This window comes from Eretmochelys imbricata, chromosome 2, assembly GCF_965152235.1.
Source record: "Eretmochelys imbricata isolate rEreImb1 chromosome 2, rEreImb1.hap1, whole genome shotgun sequence".
Taxonomy (NCBI): Eukaryota; Metazoa; Chordata; order Testudines; family Cheloniidae; genus Eretmochelys; species Eretmochelys imbricata.
The window spans coordinates 68,850,611-68,875,267 of record NC_135573.1 but is presented as its reverse complement, the minus strand read 5'-3'; the positions used below and the strand labels follow the sequence as shown (position 1 = coordinate 68,875,267).

General features: G+C 42.4%; 1 protein-coding gene across 1 annotated transcript in view; it reads left to right on the top strand.

The window, feature by feature from the left end:
* The window catches only part of RP1 (RP1 axonemal microtubule associated), a 291,326-nt gene that overhangs the window by 134,282 nt on the left and 132,387 nt on the right, over positions 1-24,657 (top strand). The window contains exons 25-30 of the mRNA XM_077809001.1: positions 4-229; positions 11,161-11,315; positions 12,542-12,620; positions 19,725-19,806; positions 21,943-21,998; positions 22,171-22,203. Coding sequence (XP_077665127.1) covers positions 4-229; positions 11,161-11,315; positions 12,542-12,620; positions 19,725-19,806; positions 21,943-21,998; positions 22,171-22,203 — 631 coding nt within the window. The remainder of the gene's footprint in view (positions 1-3; positions 230-11,160; positions 11,316-12,541; positions 12,621-19,724; positions 19,807-21,942; positions 21,999-22,170; positions 22,204-24,657) is intronic.

The window sequence follows — 24,657 nt, the reverse complement described above, 5'->3', positions numbered from 1 at the left end:
AAGATTAATCTCAAAGGTCTTGGGCAACTGTATAAAATCCGCATTGGTCATGACAACAGTGGAAATGATCCTAGCTGGTACCTTGAGGAGGTGAGACTTGAAAGAATGGCCTGTACCTCTGACCGGGAGATTCGTCTGGCTGTAGACTGCTGGCTCTCTGAAGATCAGGATGATGGAGACACCTGGACAGAAATAGCAATTGGAATGTCTGAAAAGGAGCTTTTGTCAAGTATGTGCTGCCTACATTATAACAAATATTTATTAAACCTGAAGGGCCGTATTCTGGGTTGCTTTGTGAGCTGTTCGTACCTACCCCTCCCAGTGCAAAGCTGCCTGAAAGCCAGTGTGACCAGCCACAAGACAATCCCTCCCAACACAGAGCCAATGTGGTGGTTCTGACAAAACCCCTTCTCTCCCAGAGGCCAAGGGATGTGGACAGTTTATCCCTATGCTCCTGTGGTGCTTGGCTGCTGCAACTGCCCCCTAACACTGGCAACTGGTGCTACTTAAAGCAACCAAAAGGCACACATTGACTGAGGAGCAGGGAACACCAAGATAGCTTGAAATACGATTAATGTCTCCCACTCCTAAGTTGCACAAAATGCTTTGTAGTTGCAGCCCAGGATCTGGGCCAATGAGTAGTTGTTGCTTAAACCAGATTTGAGCTACTCTCTTTAAAATTGCAATGTATAACTTTAGGATGGATCTTTTGAAGGACATTAGAGGTTATCCACATTTCTGATGACACCACGACTCTCTATAAGTGGAGCAGAAAAAACACATACAACAATTAAAAAGAACAAAGAAACACATTTCTGGGCTTTTATAGTGGCACAGGGAGCTGGAAAAATTATTTAATTTATCACTTCTTTATAGAATTCCCTTGACATTAACAGGATGATGGTTCAGCTAAGATCTGGCATCATAGGCCCCTGAACTAGACATTATGTGTGTTATAGTTCAGGCAACTTGCATGTGAGAAGAGGTAGTAGGAATGCAAGGAATTAGTGGCTCAATGTATAGAAGGGTCATCCCACACTTAGTCAGTGACAATCAACTAATTCCAACATATGTAAACAAACTAATAGTTTTAGGAAGTAATCCATTTTCCACAAAAAGCAATCTAGATTGGAACTGAGAAATTTTTTTCATAGATTTTAAGGCCAGAAAGAACTTTTAGATCATCTGTTTTGATCTACTACACTGCACAGGCCATTGAAATGTTGGGAAAGACAGAGAGGCAAACTCATTCCCCCTCACCCCCTTGCCCTTTTCCCCATTTCCAGAATAGTATGCAATTTAAATAACACCCTCACTGATTAAAGCGTTACGTAAATTAGGATTGAGCAGGTGGAACTGAGGTCCATATCATCTGGAAACAGTATTCGCATGAACCACAGTATCACTCTTGGGAACCCCTAGTGACATAAATGCCACATATTGGTGCAATAAGAAAATGAATGCCTGACTTTAGTGGAGTTGCATCAGGCATGAATTTGACTCTCAGGACCCGAGTCTTTCCTGGGCAGTCATTTACAACTGTGCCAAGGAAGTGTAAAATACTGCCATTCTGATACGTACACTCACTTTGGCCAGTTGTAAATGGCTACACAAGATGCAAGGTAGTGGAGAATCATGTCTACTGTGAATATTGTTGAGAATATGCTCAAAACAGGGCATAAGTACAGCCCTGTTAAAAGTGGTGGTACACTATTGCTATTGTTGTCTTTACAGGGACACCATCTTTGTTAAAATATATGCAGCAAGTAAAAAATATTCATTATATGGGTTTTAGAAATTTAATATTTTTTTAAGTTTATAGTTACAAATTAACTATTGATTTGGGGTTCATTTAAATTGAACATCAATATAAACTCAGCAGGGCTGCCCAAGGATTTTCTATTTCTCCATAACCAGAAAATGAAACTCTAGCCATTTGCATTTCCAATTTACAAGGGTAATTGCTTACAAGTACTGGACAAACCACATCGCAAGTCGTTTACCCAACCAAACAAATAATGTGCAGCATATTACCTAACAACAACCTGATGCGATTTTATAATTTGTCTCCAGTCCTTTCAAATCAATCTGGTACCTTTCACCAGCACTAAATTCACTTAATTAAAAAATAATAATAATTTGCCAAAAACATTAAACCAAATGGAAAAGAACTTTTATAATCTAAACTCATTGCATTTTTTATTGCTGTTCTTTGCCACTGATCTTTATTACGCATCTTTCCCCTCTAAATGGTGTCCTCTCCCTGCTTTCTCCATTCAAAACTCCATTATCCTCCCAACACAGACTTGAAACCTTGGAGTTGATTTTGATTCCTCTTTCCCTTGCCACCTTCTACCTGCCCAATCCATTCCCTCAAATCCAGACTGCTACCAGTTACTGTCAGTTCTTCCTTCAATCTCTAAAATCTCTTCTTTCATCTCCTTCTGTTTCTGACTTTGACAACTTTTCCTCCTGCTTGTCTCCTTACATGAGGTCAGTCAGTTCAAAATGCTGGCACTAAAATAATCTTCCTGCTCAGAGTGATGCTTTCATCCCTGTTTAGCCTTCACTGGCTTCCCTTCATTTTCCGTGTCAAATTCAGACTTTTCACCCTTCAAGGTTCTGCATAACTCTGCCTTTGCCTCTATGCTTCAGGTTTTATTTTTCCCCCACTTCCCAACCTACTAGCCCTCACATCTGAGTGCCTCTTCTTATCTTCTTCTCCTATCTCCTCATCATGCCTTCTCTCATATCACTCCCATTACATGTGGGACTCCTTCCTTGCAGTTCAGGACAGCCTTACTGACTTCCAGTGTTCATCATTTTACACCTACTGAATCAGCATTCTTCAGACGTGACTTGGTTTGATCCCGTTGTGACTAGGGTGACCAGATAGCAAGCATGAAAAATCAGGACGGGGGAGCGGGAGTAATAGTTGCCATATAAGAGAAAAGCCCCTAATATTGGGCATCTGGTCACACTAAACAAACTCAAAGAAAATCTGTTCAATAGTTATTAAAGTGACAGATGCTTAAGACTGACATATGTGGCGGGAATTGTGTCATGCAAAAAAAAAAAGAAAAAAAAAGGAAAAAGAAAATAAACTAGAAGACAAAAAAAATCTGTAAGTGCTCACAATTTTATTTTAAATACTCATGACTTTAAAACTGCAGAACTCTTTTCAAACATGGCTTAAGCTTTTGATCTGAAAGAGCTATACAGTACAAGAAATGTCGATGTTTTTATTTGTTTTCAAATTATCTAACTGCAAACTGTGTAATGTGAACATAAAGGGGAAAAATCTATTTTGTCCATGCTTGAATACATCAAAAATGGTTGAACTAATTTGGCTCAAACTGTGACTATTATCGGACACAGGATACCTGACTGCATAGAGGACTTTTTGTTTGAGGGATTCCTATATTCTCAAACCCCTTGAAAAATGCAATATATCTGATTTTCTAGCATCTTTTGATACCATTGTATTACAGTGTTAGAAATGTTGGTTCTTTACTGCTTTAGTGTCATTTCCAGAAGCCCTGCCAGCAGTGATGGTGCTGTCATGAAAGACATTGTAAACATAATGGTTACAGTAAGTGGTGAGCTGGAGCCGGTTCGCCACCTCCGCGGGTGCTCCGGGGCTGGAGCACCATGGGGAAAATTTGGTGGGTGCAGAGCACGCACCGGCAGCTCCTTGCCTGGCCCCAGCTTACCTCACCTCTGCTCCTCCTCCTCCCCTGAACGCGCTGCCCCACTCCACTTCTCCGCCCACCCCCGCCAGGTTTCCCGTGAATCAGCTGTTCACGTGGGAAGCCTGGGAGGGCTGAGAAGCAGGTGGCAGCTTCATGCTCAGGCCCCGGAGAGGAGGTGAGCAGGGGCGGAGGGGGCACGAGGAGGGCCGCCTGCACTGCAGCATGTAACCCGGGGGGCATGCAGAGGAACCACTCCCTGCCCCAGCTCACCTCCGCCTCCCTGGGCCTGAGCGCGAAGCCGCCACTTGCTTCTCAGCCCTCCCCAGCTTCCCGCGTGAACAGCTGATTTGCGGGAAGCCGGGGGTGGGGGGGCAGAGAAGCAGAGCGGGGCGGCGCGTTCAGGGGAGGAGGCAGAGGTGGAGTGGAGGTGAGCTGGGGCCAGGCACAGGGCGGGGAGCTGCCGGTGGGTGCTCTGCATCCACCAAATTTTCCCCGTGGGTGCTCCAGCCCCGGAGCACCCAGGGAGTCAGTGCCTAAGGCACCACTTTTGATGTGATCAGTGGGGGGAGCAGCCACTCCCCCAATTCCCCCCACAGCTACGCTACCCTGCCTCTAGGAGCCAGAGGGACCTGCCGGAATCTTCCTGGGAGCCGCCCCAGGTAAGCACTGCCGGGACTCCCCACCTCGCCCCCGGCAGGTCCCTCTGGCTCTTAGGGGCGGGGCGCGGTGGGCACCCACTACAGTGGCCCACGAGACCCTCCTGCCCAGTTCTGGGGGCAGTCAGGGAACAGGGGAGGGGGGTGGATGGGGTAGGGGTCCCGGGGGAGGGCATCAAGGAACATGGGGGGTTGGATGGGTAGGAGTTCCGGGGGGCAGGGGTGGTCCACGACCCCCTCGTAGGGTGAGGAGGGAACTGGTTATTAAAATTTTGGCAGCTCATCACTGGTTACAGTGAGTATTGTGGCCACAGGTACAGTTAGTGGGCAACTTTAATATCAGTCTATGGCCTTGATCTTGCAAACATTTATGCATTAATCACTTTATGCGTATGAGTAGTGCATTGGGGCCTAAACCTCCAATACTTAAACTCTCAGCATAATTTTTGCATACAGTGTTTGCCTGGTATGTTTTCAGGTATGTTTTACAGTATCAGTTCAAATCAAGGAAATAAAATACCAGAGAAAATTATGAAGAAGTGGAAGAGGAGTCATGACTAAAATGTCTCCATGCCATAATGTTTGCATTTATCACTTGCCAGATAGTGGGGAAATTACAGCTTTTGGGGAACAATCGTTGAGTCTGCTGAAAATTTCACATGAAATAGCAGCTATGTAAACTAATAGCAGCTACCTGATCTGAAAATAATTTGGGCAATTTGTGTCATTATGATCACACAACAACTGTAAATGTTGAAAAAAGCTTATCTCATATGCAGACCGAGTGAACAAAATGTAAGTTATACTTCATCTTAAATTCATCTGCTATTAGCTAGGATTCTAAACTAGTGAGGGCGACCATTTTAAAACTCTGATAATAGAGTTACTCTGAACAGTGTTGAGTTTGAAATGATGAAGTATAGTATTTGGAGAGAAAAGACAAACAGTTACAGAGCTGTGACTTTTAGTTTCTTATTCTTCCATTTTAATACTATCAGATATGCCTCTTCCACCTTCCCAAACATGTTAAGATGTCAACATCAATTTAGTCTTTCAAACAAAACTGGCTGCAACACTTTTAAATATATACAGTGGGCAAAACTGACAAATAATGTTGACCTCTAGGGTTTGAGTTTGCAAGCCATCCATGCAGGTAAATCCCTTTGAAGTAAATAGGAGTTCCGCATGCAGAGTGCTTGCAGGATGGGGACCATAATGACTCTCATTGATCACCTGAGATCAAACAGTATTGCCAATCCCACATAACTCAAAAACCATGAGTCAAACCCTCCCGCCCCCCTTCACCAATCATTAGATGTTAAAAAATAATCCAGTTTGGATTCTCTGTTTTTTTTCATAGAAGTGTAGCACTGGAAGGGACCTTGGTAGCTCATCTAGTCCAGTCCCCTGCACTCATGGCAGGACTAAGTATTATCTAGACCATCCCTGACAGGTGTTATTGAGACATTATAATGCACTTTGATCACCTTTCAAGCTTTTTTGCCACAATCATAGGAGATAGATTACTTATTTTTTAAATGATAACTCAGTTCCTCATGTAATCACTGGACTCCAGGACCTGGGACTTTAAGAAAAACACCAGATAACACAAGGTGCATGATAAAATCTCAATAGTTAGCAAAACACTGAATTGTTATGGCCTGAAAAGGTACAAACTAGGTACCTAAGTGCTGTCTCTCCTCACTGAACTCCGGTAATAGTCTTTAATGTTAAGTAACCATTAGGTTCTTTTTTGAACATGTCTATTGTACCTGCTTTTACATCTGTCTTTGATGGAGGCTCTCAGAAGTTCACCGTCCTCTGCATGAAAGCATTTTACCTCCCTTGTTTCAATTTTTCAGTCCATGACCTTAGGTCCTGGGGTTTTCCATTTGATTTTAGAGCTTATTTAAAGAATCCTTATATAGCTACTTGAAGATTTCAATCGTATATTTTCCAAAAGGTCAGTTTAGTAGCAAGTGCTATCCTCGTTTTTCCAACCATTCTGTATTAATTAATCCTCCTAAATCATGTTGCCCTTTTCTAGACCTTTTTCTATCCTTTTAATGCCCTCATATTAGATTCAGCAGTCTAAACTCAGTTTAACAAATCCCTCTCATAATGTTAAAGTAATGTCTATTGGCTTGCATTCAATGGTTCTGCTTAGAGTGTATTTTCCAATATTTCCTCTGCTTTTTTTTACAAAGGCCTGATCCTCTACTCTGTTACAACAGTTTTTTGCTGGCATAACTACACTGAAATCAATGGAATTACACTGGAATTAAACTGCTGCACTAGACTGGGGAGCCAAGCCCATCAGGCTCTAATTATGATAGTTTTATGACTGACATTATACGGCAATGTGAAAAAGGTAGCAATTTTAAATGTGTTATATTGTTGGCCCTTTGCTGACTAGTAGCAGCAGATTTGGATCTTTGGAGAATGTCAGGAAGAGAAGCTAATGATGCAAAGATTTGGGATATCTCCTAGTGTAAGTTATTTATTTACAGCAGTGGTGTGCAAACTTTTCCTGTCGCCCCCTGCCTCGCCTTACCATTAATGGAATATGGCTGCGCCCCCCCCTCCATTATTGCACAACCAAGGCTTCTTCAGCAGCAGAGCACGGGCTGAAGACGGAGCTGGGGTGGAACTGGGGATGGGGGAGGAGCAGGGGCTAGAGGTGGAGATGGTTTGGGGCAGAGAGGGAATGAAGGTAGAGTTGGGCCGGGGGTGGAGCACAACCAGAGCTGGGGGTGGAGCAGGGTTGGGAGTGGAGTGGGACTGGGGGCAGATCTGACCTGGAGGCAGAGCAGGACTGGGGGCTGAACTGGACTGGGAGAGGAGCGAGGCTGGGGGCAGAGCTGATCTGGGGGCAGAGCTGATCTAGGGGCAGAGAGGGGCTGGAAGCGTGGCGCTCCCTCCCTGTCTCCCATGGGGGCTGGCCCAGATCCCCCCCCCATATGTCTCTCCCCCCCGCCAAGCGTTCCTCTCTGCTCCCCTAGGGAGCCTGGGCCAGTTTGGGGACCACTGATCTATAGTATGCAAACAAGTCCAGTTTACCTTGAACAGACATGGCCAAATAAACAGCAAAACTACACACAGGCAATTTCACTTTTAGAAATTGCAGCTAAGGTGCCATTGTGTCCAGCCTGTAGATAAAAGCAGCTTCCTTTTCTGGCCCTAGGTTTCCAGCTTTCAATAAATCACTGCAGTATCGTGTCTCTCCCCTGGATCCATGTCTGCTATACCCCTTATCACAGAGTCACATGATCCTCATTGTTCTCAAATTTAGCTCAGGTGGGCTTGAGCATTAACATCCCCTTTTACCCAGCTGCTCCATAACACAAAGGAACTTGAGTAGGTCTGACTATAGCCAGTGTCCATTGGAGCTGGTGTCTGTGCGAGTCTCCATCTGGGCAAAAGGACGCTTACTATTCACAATCCACTCAATGGGACCACCTGGATGGAATTGCTGTAGTTATCCCTGGTTGGATTCTTTGATGAGATCATCTCTGCTTGACATTCTCTATGGAGATCTTTCTATCAAATACACCATAACATGTATATCAGTTAATCAAAACATGCATTCCATTACTAACTTTACTATAAGAATATTATTTACTGAGCATTGTTAGCGTGTACAAAACCTAGAGTAAGACATTGTCTCTGCCCCAAGAGTTTAGAGCTTCCATTCTAAATTAGACAGAGTAGATAGTCTGTATATAACCAGAGCCAAAACTCTCTAGATGTTGAGATGAAGGTCTATTACAAAGAGGTGAAGAGATTTTGTTTTGGCTTTATATTTACTCAATATACACATCTTTCTTACTCTAAGTGGAATATTCAGACAGGTATCCACTGAAAAGTTATATTCAACCCTTATTATATTCTCTCTAGTTATCTCATGGTTTTACAGTTTTACTTAATACATTTAATATATGAGCCATTGATCTGCTCATATTCCTGTGCTATACTGCAATTCTTTCTAATTCTCTTCCTGTACATCCTGCATTTGCTCATTCAGTTTGATGTCACCCCCAAAGTAACTTGTTTGTACTTTGTTCCTGTGAGTCATTTGTTATTGAAGGGCTTACTTTTCAAATAGGCTGCTAAAACTGTGTGCCAGTTATTTGCCTTTGCAGTTTTAAGAATGCAAATTACTTGCAGATGCAAATAATATAGACGTTTGCCTAATTTGCTGGCACAATTATGTAGTTAGAAGTCTGCATCCTTTTGTTAGCACCTGCAAGTGGTTTGCATTTTCAGCATTTTGGGTGTGAATGGTTAGGGTGCAAAACTGTAAGTTCAGTCTTTGGGCCAGATTCCACCACTCTAACTAACTACATGTAGTACCTTCCTCCACAAATAGTCCAGGAGATCTGCTTTCTCAATATAAGTAAGAATGGCAGAATCTAACCCATAGATGCTTTTGGGTAAATTTGACCCAAAAAGTATTGTGTAGAATACCGATCACTGTTGCTCTTTACAAGTTGCTTTTCCCCCCTGTATAGTGGTCCTGTATAGTGATCTACCATTTCCCCAGTATAGTGGTCTACCATTACGTTCTGCCCTCCATCACCTGAACAGTTTCCTATTAATATGCTATAAGGTATTGTGCTAAAATCATTTTGAAATGAAGTGAAAATTTCTCCATTATGTATTTGTCTGGATGAGGTCTTATATGTCATTCATGAAGTAGGCTTCGTCTTCGTAACATGATGGTGGAGCTCCCAGGAAAGCCATGATGTTGCAGGAAGTAGCGATTGCGATTCAGGAGATGGCACTCTTCCCTCTGAGCCAGCACTGAACCAATGTCCTATGTTGGAATTATTAATAATATCTGAAATTATTAATATTAATATGGGAAACCACAAACACTAATTTAATTATAAATGCCTTTATTAAATCTAAAGGCCAAATGGTACTTATACGATTGCTCTAAACACGCCTAAAAAGCCAAAATAGTAAGCATAATAATAGCACATCCAAACAATAACAAAACATTGATAAGCATTTAATCAAATGGGCTAAACCCCAGGATGCAAAGACCCATATTGATTGGCTCCTTGCTTCTTTCCCTTTGGCCTTATGACTTTTATTATTTTCAAGGCCTTCCTTCTCCTTGCTAGTCACACACACATATTTCCTGAGCCAAACATAAGCTAACTCGAATTCTATAATTTCACATTTATCCTACACCCTATTTGGTGGTCGAGTGTTGGACTTGGAGATGCTGTTGTTTGGCTTAGACTCCAGTTCAAGGTAATTAAAAATCCTATGGCACTTTTTGCAAGAGTTACAGGTACTATTCTAAGTGTCATGGCCAAATTCTAATACCTAAATTCCCTTTGCAGCTACAAATACACATGTTGGTATTTTTAACTTCCTGCCCTAAATTCTTCTGAAGTGTTCTATACTGTTAAGGAACCACTGTATTCCACCCTAGAAAGGGCTACATTTCCATGATGGGTGAAGTGATTTGTGTGTGTGTGTGTAAGTGTTTTGGGACCCTTTTTCACGAAAAGTTCTATAAAATGTCACATTATTATTAGAAGTAAGACTAGTAGTTTAATAATAGTAGTATCTTTAATTTATGCTTATTGTATATTGTTTAATACCAAGGTCAAAGTAGTTTGTTATATGTTTCTGGTTTCTACTCTGTCCCTTTCTTAAAGATTGTGCTTAAATGTATATTCCCGTGCTCCCCCAGAACTTTTCTTCTTTCCAGAGAGCTATTAAAAATTTCCATTACTGGAACAGTAATCTCTCCTATTGTCTACTAGGTAGCAGAACTATGACCAGCTGTGATTAGAATAGAAACACTGCATGGATAAATTCCACTAAGATGTAACTAGTAGCAAATATATATGTATATATATATATATTAAAAACCCCTAATAACTGAAAAGTGTAGAAGAATACAGTAGTATGTAATTTCTGGAAATAATTATTTTGAAACAGAAGTTTTAGTACTATTTGGACAATTATGATAATATTACTGCATTTCAAAATATCTAAATAAAATAACTCTAAAGCACCTACTGTAAATAGAGTTTACCGCCTTTAGTTGACCATGGTCAATCTGATTTCCTAGTACAGACAATGTGCATATGCATGTATGTGTGAGTTCTCATAAGGTGGCATTATCATGATATTTGGTCAAATCCCAAAATTATTGAAGTGCACACGTCACATATATTACTTTCTCCTGTCTCGTCAGCAGAGACTACACGTGTTTTTTGTTTGCTTTGCTTTTGTGATGTTATTGTGGGAAGGCTGAGTCAAGAAGTGGGTTTTGCATGAGATTCATGATCATCCTGATCTCTTCTTGGGGTGAAATTCTGTGTTTTTCATGCACTAATTTCACTCTTGTTGATGACAGTCCCAGGTTTCCAGTGGAACATAGATCTTTGTCTGAGGTCATGATCATGCAGAGTGAAAAAGTCCCCAGGTAACTTAAGCCAATCCCAAAAAGGGCTTTGAAAAATAGTACTGAAACTTCGTATTTGGCCTAGTATTCAGCAGGGAGAGAGTGAAGAAAATAGGGCATTGGGGAACGCACACTTGATGGCCTGTTTTTTTAGCAGTTGGGCTGCTTTGTTCAGAACAAACTGTAACTTTTTAAGGTCAGTAGTCTCATGTTTAGGTACAGAGTATTACAGATTGAGCCTGGAAGTGATGAATATATGGATTGCTGTGGCTGATTACAAACAGGTCAGAAGGTGTGCCATCCTCTGGCCAGCTATAGAAGGAAAAGTTCATATATTCATACATAAGAAAGAAAAATAATGCAAATGTTTGTCCTTTTCTAGTGGTGGTTTATGAACTCCATGTATATACTGGGTCTAAACTTGGTGCTGAAACAGATTCTAATGTATACGCCACCCTCATTGGAACAAAAGGAGATTCTGGCAAGCGAAAGCTCCATAGAGCTAAGAATAATAAAGTCAAGTTTCAGCATGGACAGGTAAAGGAAAAAATGTGCAAAACTGATCAATGCTAGCAAATTATTTATAGCAAATAGTTTTTTCAACATATGTAGATATTTTCTGTTTCCACATTTATCCTTGAGCAGTTCAGTTTTCTCAGATATTTATTCAAAATTATTCACAGAGTTAATTTATTTAATAATTTTTGGCCTGTAGATTCTGAATGAATAGTTTACTGTGAGTACTGGATATTCAGAATTCATGCTCTGTTTAGTTTTGATCGGACACGTAGATCACGGGGTTATGGTGAGGTTCACTACCATAACTACCTGATGGTAGTGTAGTTAATGAGGTTAATGGGATTCTATGGTAGTGTAGTTATGGTAGTGTAGGATCACGGGGTTATGATGAGGTGAATATGATTCTAAGAATCAAGTTACATTCTGCCACTGCCCCCGACACACTCCCCACACTGGGGGCGTGCTGAAACAATATACTAAACAGTAGGCTTTAGAGGAGGTAGTATAGAGCTGGCCACGCCAGTTCTGTGCTGCTAAGGATATGTCAACACTGCAATCAGAGGTGTGACTACAGCACATGTAGACATACCCACGCTAGCTTTGATCTAGCTAGCTTGAATAACAACAGCAGTGAAGCTATGGCAGCACAGGCTAGCCACAGGCTAGCCATTCCCAGGTGGAGTTGTACGGCCCATGCTCCCACTTGTGCTGCTCTGTGGCTCTTGTTATTCGAGCTAGCTCAATCAATGCTAGCTCAGGTATGTCTACACATCTGTCATCACAACTCTGATTGCAGTAAACAACCACCTTTATTTATATATTAATGTTACTTCAAGCAGTTTGTGCTTGAACCTGCCTCGGACATGTGCAGCATCGTAGCTATAGGCACCAAATAAAAAGCAATGATCAGCACAGGAAGTTCAGCAAAACCTGATCCTGCATGAATGAGAACACTACTTTGCATCCTCTTTCTCTGTTCATCAGCAGTAGGTGTACAACCCAAGAGGGGAACTCATTGCTAAATATCTCATTAATATGGTGAATCATGCTTATGCCAAATGTCCTGAAAAATAACCATTCCCCAGCCATACTTTGCCCTTTTTTACCCTCCTTGCTACCACTCAGAACAGAGGGTTAAGTGTTAAGATACATCTGGAAGCAACAATCTTGTCCATGCCCCTGAACATCATGCAAGGACCTACATGATCAAGTCCTTTATCAATCTCATTTTGATGATTCTGCAGGTGGATATCTTCTTCATAAAGGCTGTATCACTAAGAGACCTGAGGAAACTTGTTATTAGCCATGGTGGAACTGGTCCAGGTAGGAGTTAATTTTCTAGTGACTAATCTGTTTTGTGAGCTATCTTACAACACAATACTCTTTATTTGTACACATAACATCCTTCATACAAAGTGTTACAAAAGACCTTGCAGTGAGAAGAATAAAAAAGACACACAAGTACTTAATCCCGCAGACTAGTCACATTGGTGGGATTATGGAAAGCTATGATAATGGGCAGCAAAAGGCAACTGGGATTTAGTATCAAATAACATCAGTTAGCTGTTGGTTTTCAAGCTGATTTATAACAGAGTGCTATTTATTTGTCATACAAAGTACCAAAGAAGAATTCACAAGGGTAACTCATACAGAGCTAGATAAAATGATTCTTCAGTAGATAGTGAATGAAAATGAGATACAGGAATAAAGTTAGAGCCGTGCTTTGACTGCCACTTTGCCACCAAGTGGAATCTCAGCCCTGGTCTACACTACGAGTTTAGGTTGAATTTAGCAGCGTTAGATCGATTTAACCCTGCACCGGTCCACACGACGAAGCCATTTTTTTTAATTTAAAGGGCTCTTAAAATCGATTTCTGTACTCCTCCCCCGATGAGGGGATCAGCGCTGAAATCAACCTTGCCGGGTCGAATTTGGGGTAGTGTGGTTGCAATTCGACGGTATTGGCCTCAAGGAGCTATCCCACAGTGCTCCATTGTGACCGCTTTGGACAGCGCTCTCAACTCAGATGTACTGGCCAGGTAGACAGGAAAAGGCCCGTGAACTTTTGAATCCCATTTCCTGTTTGGCCAGCATGACAACTCCAGGTGAGTGCAGATCTCATCAGCAGAGGTGACCATGATGGAGTCCCAGAATCACAAAAAAGCTCCAGCGTGGACTGAACGGGAGGTATGGGATCTGATTGCTGTATGGGGAGACATATCCGTGCTATCAGAACTCCATTTCAAAAGACGAAATACCCAAATATTTGAAAAAATCTCTAAGGGCATGAAGGACAGAGGCTATAACAGGGACCTGCAACAGTGCTGCGTGAAACTTAAGGAGCTCAGGCAAGCCTACAAAAAAAACAGAGGGGCAAATGGCTGCTTGGGGTCAGAGCCCCAGACATGCCGCTTCTATGATGACCTTCATGCCATTCTCGGGGGTGCAGCCACCACTACCCCACCCCTGTGCTTTGACTCCGTCAATGGATTATCACGCAACAGAGATGAGCATTTTGGGGACGAGGAAGATGATGAGGAGGAGAAGGAGGTTGAAGATAGCGCACAGCAAGCAAGCAGAGAAACCGTTTTCCTGGAGAGCCAGGGACTGTTTCTCATCCTGGATCTGGAGCCAGTACTCCCCAAACCCACCCAAGGTGTGCTCCTGGACCTGCCAGGCAGAGAAGGGACCTCTGGTGAGTGTACCTTTGTAAATATAATACATGGTTTAAAAACAAGCATGTTTAATGATTAATTTGCCCTGAAGACTTGGGATGCATTCGCGGCCAGTCCAGCTACTGGAAAAGTCTGTTAACATGTCTGGGGATGGAGCGGAAATCCTCCAGGGCCATCTCCATAAAGCTCTCATGGTCACCTGGTTGAAATAGGGTAATTTTATTAAGGGGACATTCAGAGGTGGCCGTTCCTGCTGGGCTGTGTGCCTGTGGCTGAACAGAAATCTTCCCCGCTATTAGCCACGCGGTGGGGGGAGGGGTGAAGGCATCATCCCAGAGAATTGGCGGGGGGTTAGTTGGGTTTGTGCTGCACATTAACCTGAAAACTGCAGCCCCTCCTTTTAAATTGCCAACCCATTTTAAATGGCCAACCCAATGGCTGCTTGGTGTGGGAAATGAGGGCACTGCTGTTTGAAACCATTCCCACATGTTATGAAGGTGAAAGAAGCCAAAAGATTGTGGCTTACCATGGCTGCCTGCAAGCCGAATTCTGTTGCCCAGCCCTGCGTGTGTGATCTCTCACACCAAACCGGCAGACCCTCAATATAAGAGGCAAAATGCGACCTTGTACCGAAAGCACATGTGCTATGTAATGTTAACAGCAAAGTTCACCGTGAAAGAGTCTACCCATTGTTCTCTAAAATGTGTCTTTTAAACTCCTACTCTCTCTCTTTTCCCTCCCGCAGCTGCAAATGTTTCAATGTTCACACTATCATCTCCGTCCCAGAGGCTAGCGAAGATTAGAAGGCGAAAAAAATGCACTCGCGATGAAATGTTCTCTGAGCTCATGCAGTCCTCCCATACTGAAAGATCCCAGCAGAATGTGTGAAGGCAAGCAATGTCAGAGTCCAGGAAAGCAATATATGAATGCGAGGACAGGTGGCAGCTTGAAGACGATAGGTGGCGGGTTGAAGATGATAGATGGTGTCAGCTTGCTGACAGAAGGCAGGAGACAATGCTGAGGCTGCTGGAGGATCAAACTGATATGCTCCGGCGAACAGTTGAGTTGCAGCAAAGGCAGGAGCACAGACCACCACTACAGCCCCTGTGTAACCAACCGCCCTCCTCCCCAAGTTCCATAGCCTCCTCACCCATACGCCCAAGAACGCGGTGGTGGGGGGGGCCTCTGGGCACCCAAGTACTCCACCCCAGAGTACTGCCCAAGCAACAGAAAGCTGGCATTCAATAAGTTTTAAAGTGCAGTGTGGCCTTGTCCTTCCCTCCTCCCCCACCCCACCTGGTGCTTCCCTCCTCCCGCACCCCTCCAGGGCTACCTTGACAGTTATCCCCTTATTTGTGTGAAGAATTTATAAAGAATGCATGACTTTGAAATAACAATGACTTTATTGCCTCTGCAAGCAGTGATCGAAGGGGGAGGGCTTACAGGGAAGTAGAGTGAACTAAGGGGGCGGGTTTTCATCAAGAAGAAACAAACAGAGCTTTTACACCATAGCCTGGCCAGTCATGAAACTGGTTTTCAAAGCTTCTCTGATGTGCAGCGCGCCCTGCTGTGCTCTTCTTACCACCCTGGTGTCTGGCTGTGCGTAAACAGCGGCCAAGCGATTTGCCTCAACCTCCCACATCTCCCCCTTACTCTCACAGATATTGTGGAGCGCACAGCAAGCAGTAATAACAATGGGAATATTGGTTTCCCTGAGGTCTAAGCGAGTCAGTAAACTGAGCCAGTGCACTTTTAAACGTCCAAATGCACATTCTACCACCATTCTGCACTTGCTCAGCCTGTAGTTGAACAGCTCCTGACTACTGTCCAGGGTGCCTGTGTACGGCTTCATGAGCCATGGCATTAAGGGGTAGGCTGGGTCCCCAAGGATAACTATTGGCATTTCAACATCTCCAATGGTTATTTTCTGGTCTGGGAAGAAAGTCCCTTCCTGCAACTGTTGAAACAGACCAGAGTTCCTGAAGATAAGAGCGTCATGTACCTTTCCCAGCCATCACATGTTGATGTTGGTGAAACATCCCTTGTGATCCACCAGTGCTTGCAGCACCATTGAAAAGTACCCCGTTCAGTTTATGTACTCGCTGCCTTGGTGCTCCGGTGACAAGATAGGGATATGGCTTCTGTCTATTGCACCACAGTTAGAGAATCCCATTGCAGCAAAGCCATCCACTGTGACCTGCACATTTCCCAGACTCACTATCCTTGATAACAGCAGCTCAGTGTTTGCTTTGGCTACTTGGATCACAGCGGCCCCCATAGTAGATTTGCCCACTCCAAATTGATTCCCGACTGATGGGTAGCTGTCTGGCATTGCAAGCTTCCACAGGGCTATCGCCACTCGCTTGTGAACTGTGAGGGCTGCTCTCATCTTGGTATTCTTGTGCTTCAGGACAGGAGAAAGCAAGTCACAAAATTCCATGAAAGTGCCCTTACGCATGCGAAAGTTTCGGAGCCACCGGGAATCGTCCCAGACCTGCAACACTATGCGGTCCCACCACTCTGTGCTTGTTTCCTGGGCCCAGAATTGGCATTCCACAGCATGAACCTTTCCCATTACCACGATGATGTCCAAATTGCCGGGGCCCGTACTTTGAGAGAAGTCTGTGTCCATGTCCTCATCACTCTCGTCACCATGCTGCCGTCACCGCCTGCTTTTGCAGGTTCTGGTTCTGAATATACTGCTGGATAACGCGATTGGTGTTTACAACGCTCATAACTGCCGCGGTGATCTGAGCGGGCTCCATGCTTGCCATGGTATGGCATCTGCAGGAGAGCAGAGTGGCAGCGGAAGCGGCGGGTGGATGACGATGCTGACAGCAATACGGCACCCGCATGGAAAAAGGTGCGAAACTATTGTCGGCCGTTGCTTTCACAGAGAGAGGGAGGGGGAGCAAGGGGTAGGCTGGCAGCAGATGGTGCACTACGACTGCTAGCTGTCGTCGTCTCCTGGGTGCTTGCCAGCAGACGGTGCAATAAGACTGTAGCTGTCGTCGTTTCCAGGCAGACTGAATCTCCATGAGATGAAACTTAAGAAGAGAATGACTTGGAGTCACTCCCATGTCTGCCCAGGCACTCCTGACTGACCTCACTGAGCTCGGCCAAGAGCACCCAGGAGACGATGCCGACGACGCCTACCAGTCGTACTGCACCATCTGCTGCCAGAAGCCAATGAGCTGCTGCTGTGTAGCAATGCAGTACCGCGTCTGCCAACACCCAGGACACGTACGGTGACGGTGAGCTGAGTGGGCTCCACGCTTGCCATGGTACGGCGTCTGCACGGGTAACCCAGGAAAAAGGCGCAAAATGATTGTCTACCATTGCTTTCATGGAGAGGGGAGGCTGACAACATGTACCCAGAACCACCCGCAGCAATGCTTTTGCCCCATCAGGCATTGGGATCTCAACCCAGAATTCCAGTGTTGCAGTGGAGACTGCGGGAACTGTGGGATAGCTACCCACAGTGCAACGCTCCGGAAGTCAACGCTACTCTCGGTACTGTGGACGCACTCGACTGACTTAATGGTCTTTAATGGTCTTAAGTGGGGACACACACAATCAGCTGTATAAAATCGATTTCTAAAAAAAAACTTCTATAAATTCGACCTAATTTCGTAGTGTAGACAGACCCTCAGAGAACCATAATAACAACATCCTAGCGGTGAGGAGGACACAGAGAAAATCTGGCAGCACTAGGCCATTTGCTTCGTGTGTACTGGGCAGTGTGGGATTGTTCCTGCGGATGGCATTATATATACTCTGCATGGTCTCAAACAAAATGAGAGTAGCGTTGATCATATCTGTGGATAAGAAGAGAGCCTCCTGCAGGGCCCTGATATCAGTATCAATCTGAAATACAGTTGAGAATCACTGGCATAGTGTAAAAGAACAGAGCTGACATTTTGAAGTGGCTACAGTAAAGTATTTGCAGACTAGAATCAGATTGGATCTCCTTAGCTAAGCTGGGTCAAACCTAGTCAATACTCATAATTGAGGATCAGATTGCATTGTTTTAGGCTCTGTGTAAACATATGGTCCTTGCTCCAAAGAGTTTACAATCTAATTAATGACCAGATGCAATGGGTAAATCTAACAAGCAATTGGAGGGAAGGTGGGGAGGAGGATAAGGGTTATATTAATAAGTTTGACAAGCTGAATGAAATATCTTTTATTGGACCAACTTCTGTTGGTGAAAGAGACAAGCTTTTGAGCTACTTAGAGCTCTTTGTCAGGTCCAATAAAAGATATTACTTAATCCACCTTGTCTCTCGAATATCCTGGGACCAACATGGCTACAACAGCGCTGCAAACAATAATAAGTTTGCACAGTTACTTAATCTTGCATTATGCACAATCTGATGGCTTCAAATCATTTACACTTTCTTTTAAAGTAATAATTTCCTTCTGCTCCTAATGCTTCGCTGGAACGGGCATTGCCTAAGAAAAAACCTGGTGCACCTCGAGGTGTTCTGATAATTCAATAGGTAGCATTCTTCCCTCTGAGTCAGTACTGGGCCATGCCCTGCCCACTATCCCGTGGGAAATATCTTTTGGATCAAATATGAAAACAAGGTCTTGAACATACTTTTTGTCCTTTTTGCAAGAATGCTAGTGTTAACCAGGGCATCATGGCCAAATTCTAAATTACGGAATTATATTCAGCCTACCTAAATCCGTCCTGTGTTTTCAGTTGACTAACTTATTACTCAATTCCTCTCTTTATAATGATGGTTACTGTGTGTATCTTGCCCAGAAAGTGTGCTAGTCACTAGTTTGATATTGCTGGTAGAGAATGGCTGCTGTGTTCTGCCCCAGAGAGTGGTGGTTGGTGAGTGGTAGTTTGGTGCAGTTCAGTGATAGGTAAGTGAACGCTATATGAATAATCTGTTAAATGCTTGGATCTTTCACAATCGAAGTGTTACGTAAATGTAAGTTATGTGATTACGCTGGGCTTAATAACTTTTAAGAAGTTTAGTTAAGAGCGCACTTTGCTCTCTTCATAGAAGGAAAAAGCTGAACTAAAATGTGCCCTTGAAACCAAGGCTTAAAGAAAACACAAATTTGAAAGGCTTAGTGAAGAGGTTTTCACCTCAGTAGAAGAACCCCTTCTGTTCAATATTTTTTTTTCCAGTCAATCTAATGGTCATTCAGTTTTTACACCATACTTTGCCTTGGTGGTTTATTTAAAGTGATTTTTATTGAACTTTTTTCAAGATTGAAAGCTTATATTTTTCAGAGACCGTATAAGGCTATTGTAAGAACACACATGAATGAGGATGTTATATATTAATCCAATGCTCTCCAAATTCATAATGTCATGTACTTCATTCCCAAAGGACCAAGGTTTCTGGTTCTTACAGTGAATCATGGTAAATTGCACAAGCAGAATGTTGTCCCCACATGTGAACCTGAACAAAAGGAATAGAAGAGCATAGATTGAAGTGGAAGTGGGGGTGGCAGTTTACAGATGCTGGTACACTCCTGTCTCCACACAAAGAATACTCTGCTGGAATCAAAATAGTCTCTTGCCCATGCACAGGAATATTGTGCCTTAGTAGTAGAATGGGAATCTTGTGAGAGTATTAGGTTAATGTTTTCACTTCTTTAGCTGAGTTTTGACCTAATGAGATCTGCTGTTGGGAAAACAGTTGTTTCAACTTTTCTCTTAAAGATATTATTTTTTTCCTCCACAAAAATACAAGCTTGCAAGTAAACTTTTGTCATTTCAACCCAGGCAATGGATGGTTCCTTGATAAGGTTGTTGTCAAATTTAAAGAGGAAGACGATGACCAAGAAGTTGTGTTTCCCTGTAACAGGTATGCCATTCATGGGAAATCAGAACTATAGTTTGTTATACTGCAAGCAGCTTAAGGAAAACATTGCAAGACAGGAGCCAAACACTTAAAAAAACCACGTTGCTGCCTGCACAAAGCCCGAATATATGAATCCCGCCCAGCAGTCTTCCAGGGAGTAAGGGGTGAACAGAATTCACTGCTCCAAGCCATGCAGAAAAGGCTGCTGGATCAGCATGGAAGGGCATGGAGTAAGATGAAAAAGGTCAAAAGCCAAATGTTCTGTGGGTGAAAAGTGCAATAGTTTTTCCTTTACCTTGCACGTACATACCATATAAAACTAAATAATGTTTCAATTCTCTGCTCCTTAAAAGATACTACATTAAAAGTTTCCAATCATACGGATTTAGGCCAGTTCATTTTGCATTTCCCAGTCACTAAAGGTCATTAGCATGAACCTAATATATTGGAAAACTTTGAAGAGAACTTTATATCTAGATGCAAAAAAAAAAATTAGTTTATATTGTCTTGGAGGATGGTTAAAATGTTTCTGCTCACTTATCAAAGGTCTATTTCCCTGTCTCAATGCTGGCTCTAGAATTTTGCTGCTGTAGGCAAAATTGAAAAATATCCAACTCTCTCAGCCTCCAGTCACCACTAAACATTCTTTTGCTCCAGATATTTTGCCACCCTAGACAACAACCTAGCCTTCAGCAGTTTGTATGTTGAAGCAACCGCCATATGAACTTTAGATAGTTTTGCAGCAGACAGAGTTATAGATGAATATATGTGAATGTGTGTATTATAGCTATATCTAACAATATAGAAATGATTCAGAGAAGCATATTTTAAAATCAAGCAGATTATGCGTTGCAGTACAGGCTTTCCAAATACTCGAAGTATATACACATTTGGCTACAAAATAGTTGTTCATGTCAGCTCAATCATTTTTAGGGTGGGGGTTGTCTTACAATCTTGATGATCAATTAGAAATTCAGTTAAGAAAGGAAACATTGTCTGTTTTTAAGTGAAAATTGCCCTCTAGCTTAAACAAAAAATTCAATTTGCAAAAATCCTGCAAATTGTTAGCTAATAACTATTTTCTTCTCTAAAACTATTATTGTAATGATTAGTTTTTTATCTATGAGGCTGTTTAATTAGTTTGGTTTACATTAAAGTTGATTATTTGAAGAGTAGACAATTGCTTCTGTAATTCAGAGAGATTTTATAAGATTCCTCCTCAGGGAGGAATACTTGACTAAGACTGTGGACTTGCCATAAAACTGCCGTGTCAAAAAGAACTTATTGAGCACTAGAAAAAGGTTAGAGACATTATCTATAGAACTAGAGGGGCTCTGTAATTCTTTGCCTGTAGTAAGTGCCAACAGTGAACCAAAGTTTCCTGTCTATTTTTAAAAATGGTTAGTGATCTTTTGCTTCCTTGGAGGGGATTAAAAGATAATTCACAAAGGTTAATTAAGGTATTTATTGCAACAATAGTTTAAACATAATGGAGTCTCGTCTTCTCTCTATGCACAAGAGATTTATTCACATAGTTACTTTGTATATGGAGAGTAGAATGAATTGCAGTTGTTTAGATTTAAACAAAGGATACAGCAAAAGGGAGCCACTAAGTTGGAAGCATATAATGATTACCAGTATTTTTAAAAAAGAGAACCCATGTAATGGCTGTAAAACATTCTAATGTGTGATAGGGGGATCAGTTGAAGAAGTATGTGGGGGTATTTTTGTAGCACGTCAAGTTTAGGGTTAAGACCTTAAATTCTGTAATGTACAGTGAAGGGCAAAATTGAGGTGAAATTCAACTTCATAGCTGCCCGGTCCATAGAATCTCTAGAAGCCTCGTAGAGCTTAGAATCTAAGGAACCTGCCAATACTTACTAGTAACTACCAGGTGTAGTGCTAACACCATGAGTAATCCCACTGCCTGTGGTATAAGTTGGCATGGTTTCATTGAATGAGCGCAGCTGTGCCAATTCATACCAGCTGAGAATTTGGCCCAGTAAGTGTTTACAAGACTTAGCTTGACAAGAGATGCACAAAAAACATTGGTGAAAGGAGGGGAAATGCTGAGCTTCCTCATAAAAAGATTAATTACTAACTGCCGTAACTCTAATTATTATCTCTTTACAATGAAAGATGGTTAGATGAGTACCAGGATGATGGGAAGACTGAGCGAGAGCTAATTGCTAAAAGTAAGTATTCCAGTACAGAGAATTTGCATTATAACAATATTCTAGATATCAAATGACTAGTTATGGCTGAGAATATGAAAATTCTTTGTGAATGTGATTATAAATTTAGACATACTTATTTGCTGATAAAGCTACTTAAGATAAAGCTTTTTTATTTGTTTATTTATTTTAGAAAATGGTAATTTGCAGAAGGCATCCACCAAAGGTGAGAAACACTCTATATTCTCCTCCCAGAACTTTGACATTTAAATTAAACTCAGTTTCAATATAAAGTGAACAAATAAATGAAGCAAATTAGTTTCCTTAGACAGTAATCATTTATGTAAAGTCTCAGGTATTGGGGGAAATGCACAGAACTTGGCTGACGATGCTCTATAAAGGTGACCTGCTATGTCTTTTCAAATGAATTGAGCAAAGGAGATACTTCACACAAACCATTTTTGGTTTTCTTCCCATTTCTATTATTCAGTCCTGAAATCAGTCAGAAATTCCTCTGAGAACAGATTTCAAGAAATGGTTTGTTTACCCAATGCCACTGTCATTTAATACATAGGGATAGCTCCCCCAACAAGCATCAGTGAGTTGAAAAATGTATTGTGAAGTGACAGTGGAAACAGTTTCAGGTCAGAGTTCAGAAGGGTTTTTCCAAGAGAATCCAGAAATAATTTAGACTTAAGCTATAAAATTGGTCAGTGTAGTTAAATGCAGTATCTTCATTTGGTTGAATAAAATTGGCTGAGTTAATGAAATCTGAATATTAGAAATCTGTCTGTCTACTTACCTATCCACAGATATAGCGCCTATCATTCTAGGAGCTCAAGTATTTAACACTATAAATAACCTCTTTTTTTCTTCCTTGCCAGCTTTAAGGAGAAATAACTTGATGAGTTCATAGGTGTTCGATTTACATTTGTGGGTTAGCGTGATGGGTGAGTTGGTGTCTGTATCTGAAAATCTTAGTGAGGGAAAATAAAGTCAAAGAACTGAGCTTTGCATTTAGTTTTGAAAATGGTTACTTCTGTGGTTACTTATCTTTTGTGGGGTATGCCCCATAGGCTAAATCTAGGTCCAACTTCAGCAAGTTTGGTGTCATGCTTTCAAAGTCTCCCCAATTGCTCAACAGTTGCATTGTTCTAGTGGAATGGAGCTTTCATGGATGGAGAGGCAATTTCTCAGGTAGTTAGAGTTATTCCCATGGAGAGCTTTGATTATCACACCAGAGACCTTGAAGTGGACGCTGCATTCAGTAAGCTTTCCATTCATATTGGAGCATCAAGGAGATGTGTTCATGGCTGCCTGTGTTGCTAAGCAGATGGACTACTGTTTTTTGTGCTAGTCTGAGTTTTACCAGGCTTTGTGACTTCATTCTGAGATGTATTCCATTGCAATAATCAAGCATGCATTCATGTGTCTGACAGGATGTGGCACAATCTTTTGGCCAGCCAATAAGGTAGTGAGGTGTTTTTTATCTCATGCCTATCTGAGCCTTCGGTAGCATTGAGGAGTCCAGAAGGACACAAAAGCTGATTAGTCAGTCTGAGGGCAGATGTTCTCAATAATGGGAGTGTTAAAGAGGAAGCAAGTTTTTTGAAAAGTCTCCCTTGGCCTATCAGCAACACTTCCATCTTGCTGGATTCATCGTTAGCCATCTGTTCTTCATCCAAGTGCTGATTTCAGCTGGGCATGGAGAAAGCCAGGAGATGGTACTATTTGATGTAAAGGAGATGTAGAGCTGTGTTTCATCTGAGTACTGGTGACATTTCAGCCTGTGTTATCTAATCAGCTATGCCATATAGCTGTTGAATGATATGAGAGACCAAGTCTTGTGGGAGGTTAACCGAACAAAGGAGTTAGGAAGGAGGTCTTGAACTCAACCCACAGGTATCCATTCATGTGCAGTATCTGGGTGTATGTCAAAGTAGAGAGAACTCCCCAGAGCCACAGACCCTTGATGGAGAAAACCTTTGTTCTGACCTCTCAAATCTGCACCCAGCAGTTTCAACTCTGTTGATCTCAGTTGGTACTGCAGATCATAGTATGACAGGTATACACCCTCTTGCAGACTGTATTTAAGGCTCTAAACACTAAACACGCTCACAGAATAACAGACAAGCAGTGCAGATGGCAGCACACTGGTGTTACTGATTCTCACAAGTGAAGGCCCTTGAGCAGTTAAGATGTCACATTCTTCAGTAATTGCAGCCTGCAAGTGAGTTCCAAGAGAAGTCATCAGAAAAAGGCATTGTAGTAATCCAGCCTTACCTCAAGGTCACAGAGGCATGGACACTGTGCTGAGGTCTGTCTGAAAGCAAAGGTCACCACATCAAAATAGTTGAGAGATAATAAGCCACTCTTGAAACCCAGAGAATCTCCCTCTATCTGGATATGGCTAATGCTGCTCAGCCATCATCTTCCCCATTGCCTTCTCCTCAAACAGGGGTATTTGAAACTGAGCTGATCATCATTGTTAAGCAGGTCTCCTGAGCACTAGTTGAATCTCGGCACTTTTCAGTCAGGTTGCCACTCTACTTTCTATAAATGAAGTATTCATTCTATATACCAGCAAATGGGCTACAACACAGATATCCACGAGCTACCTAAGGCAAGGGTTCTGCCTGCAGCTACACCAAGCTACGGAGTATCCGCAGATCATAGATAG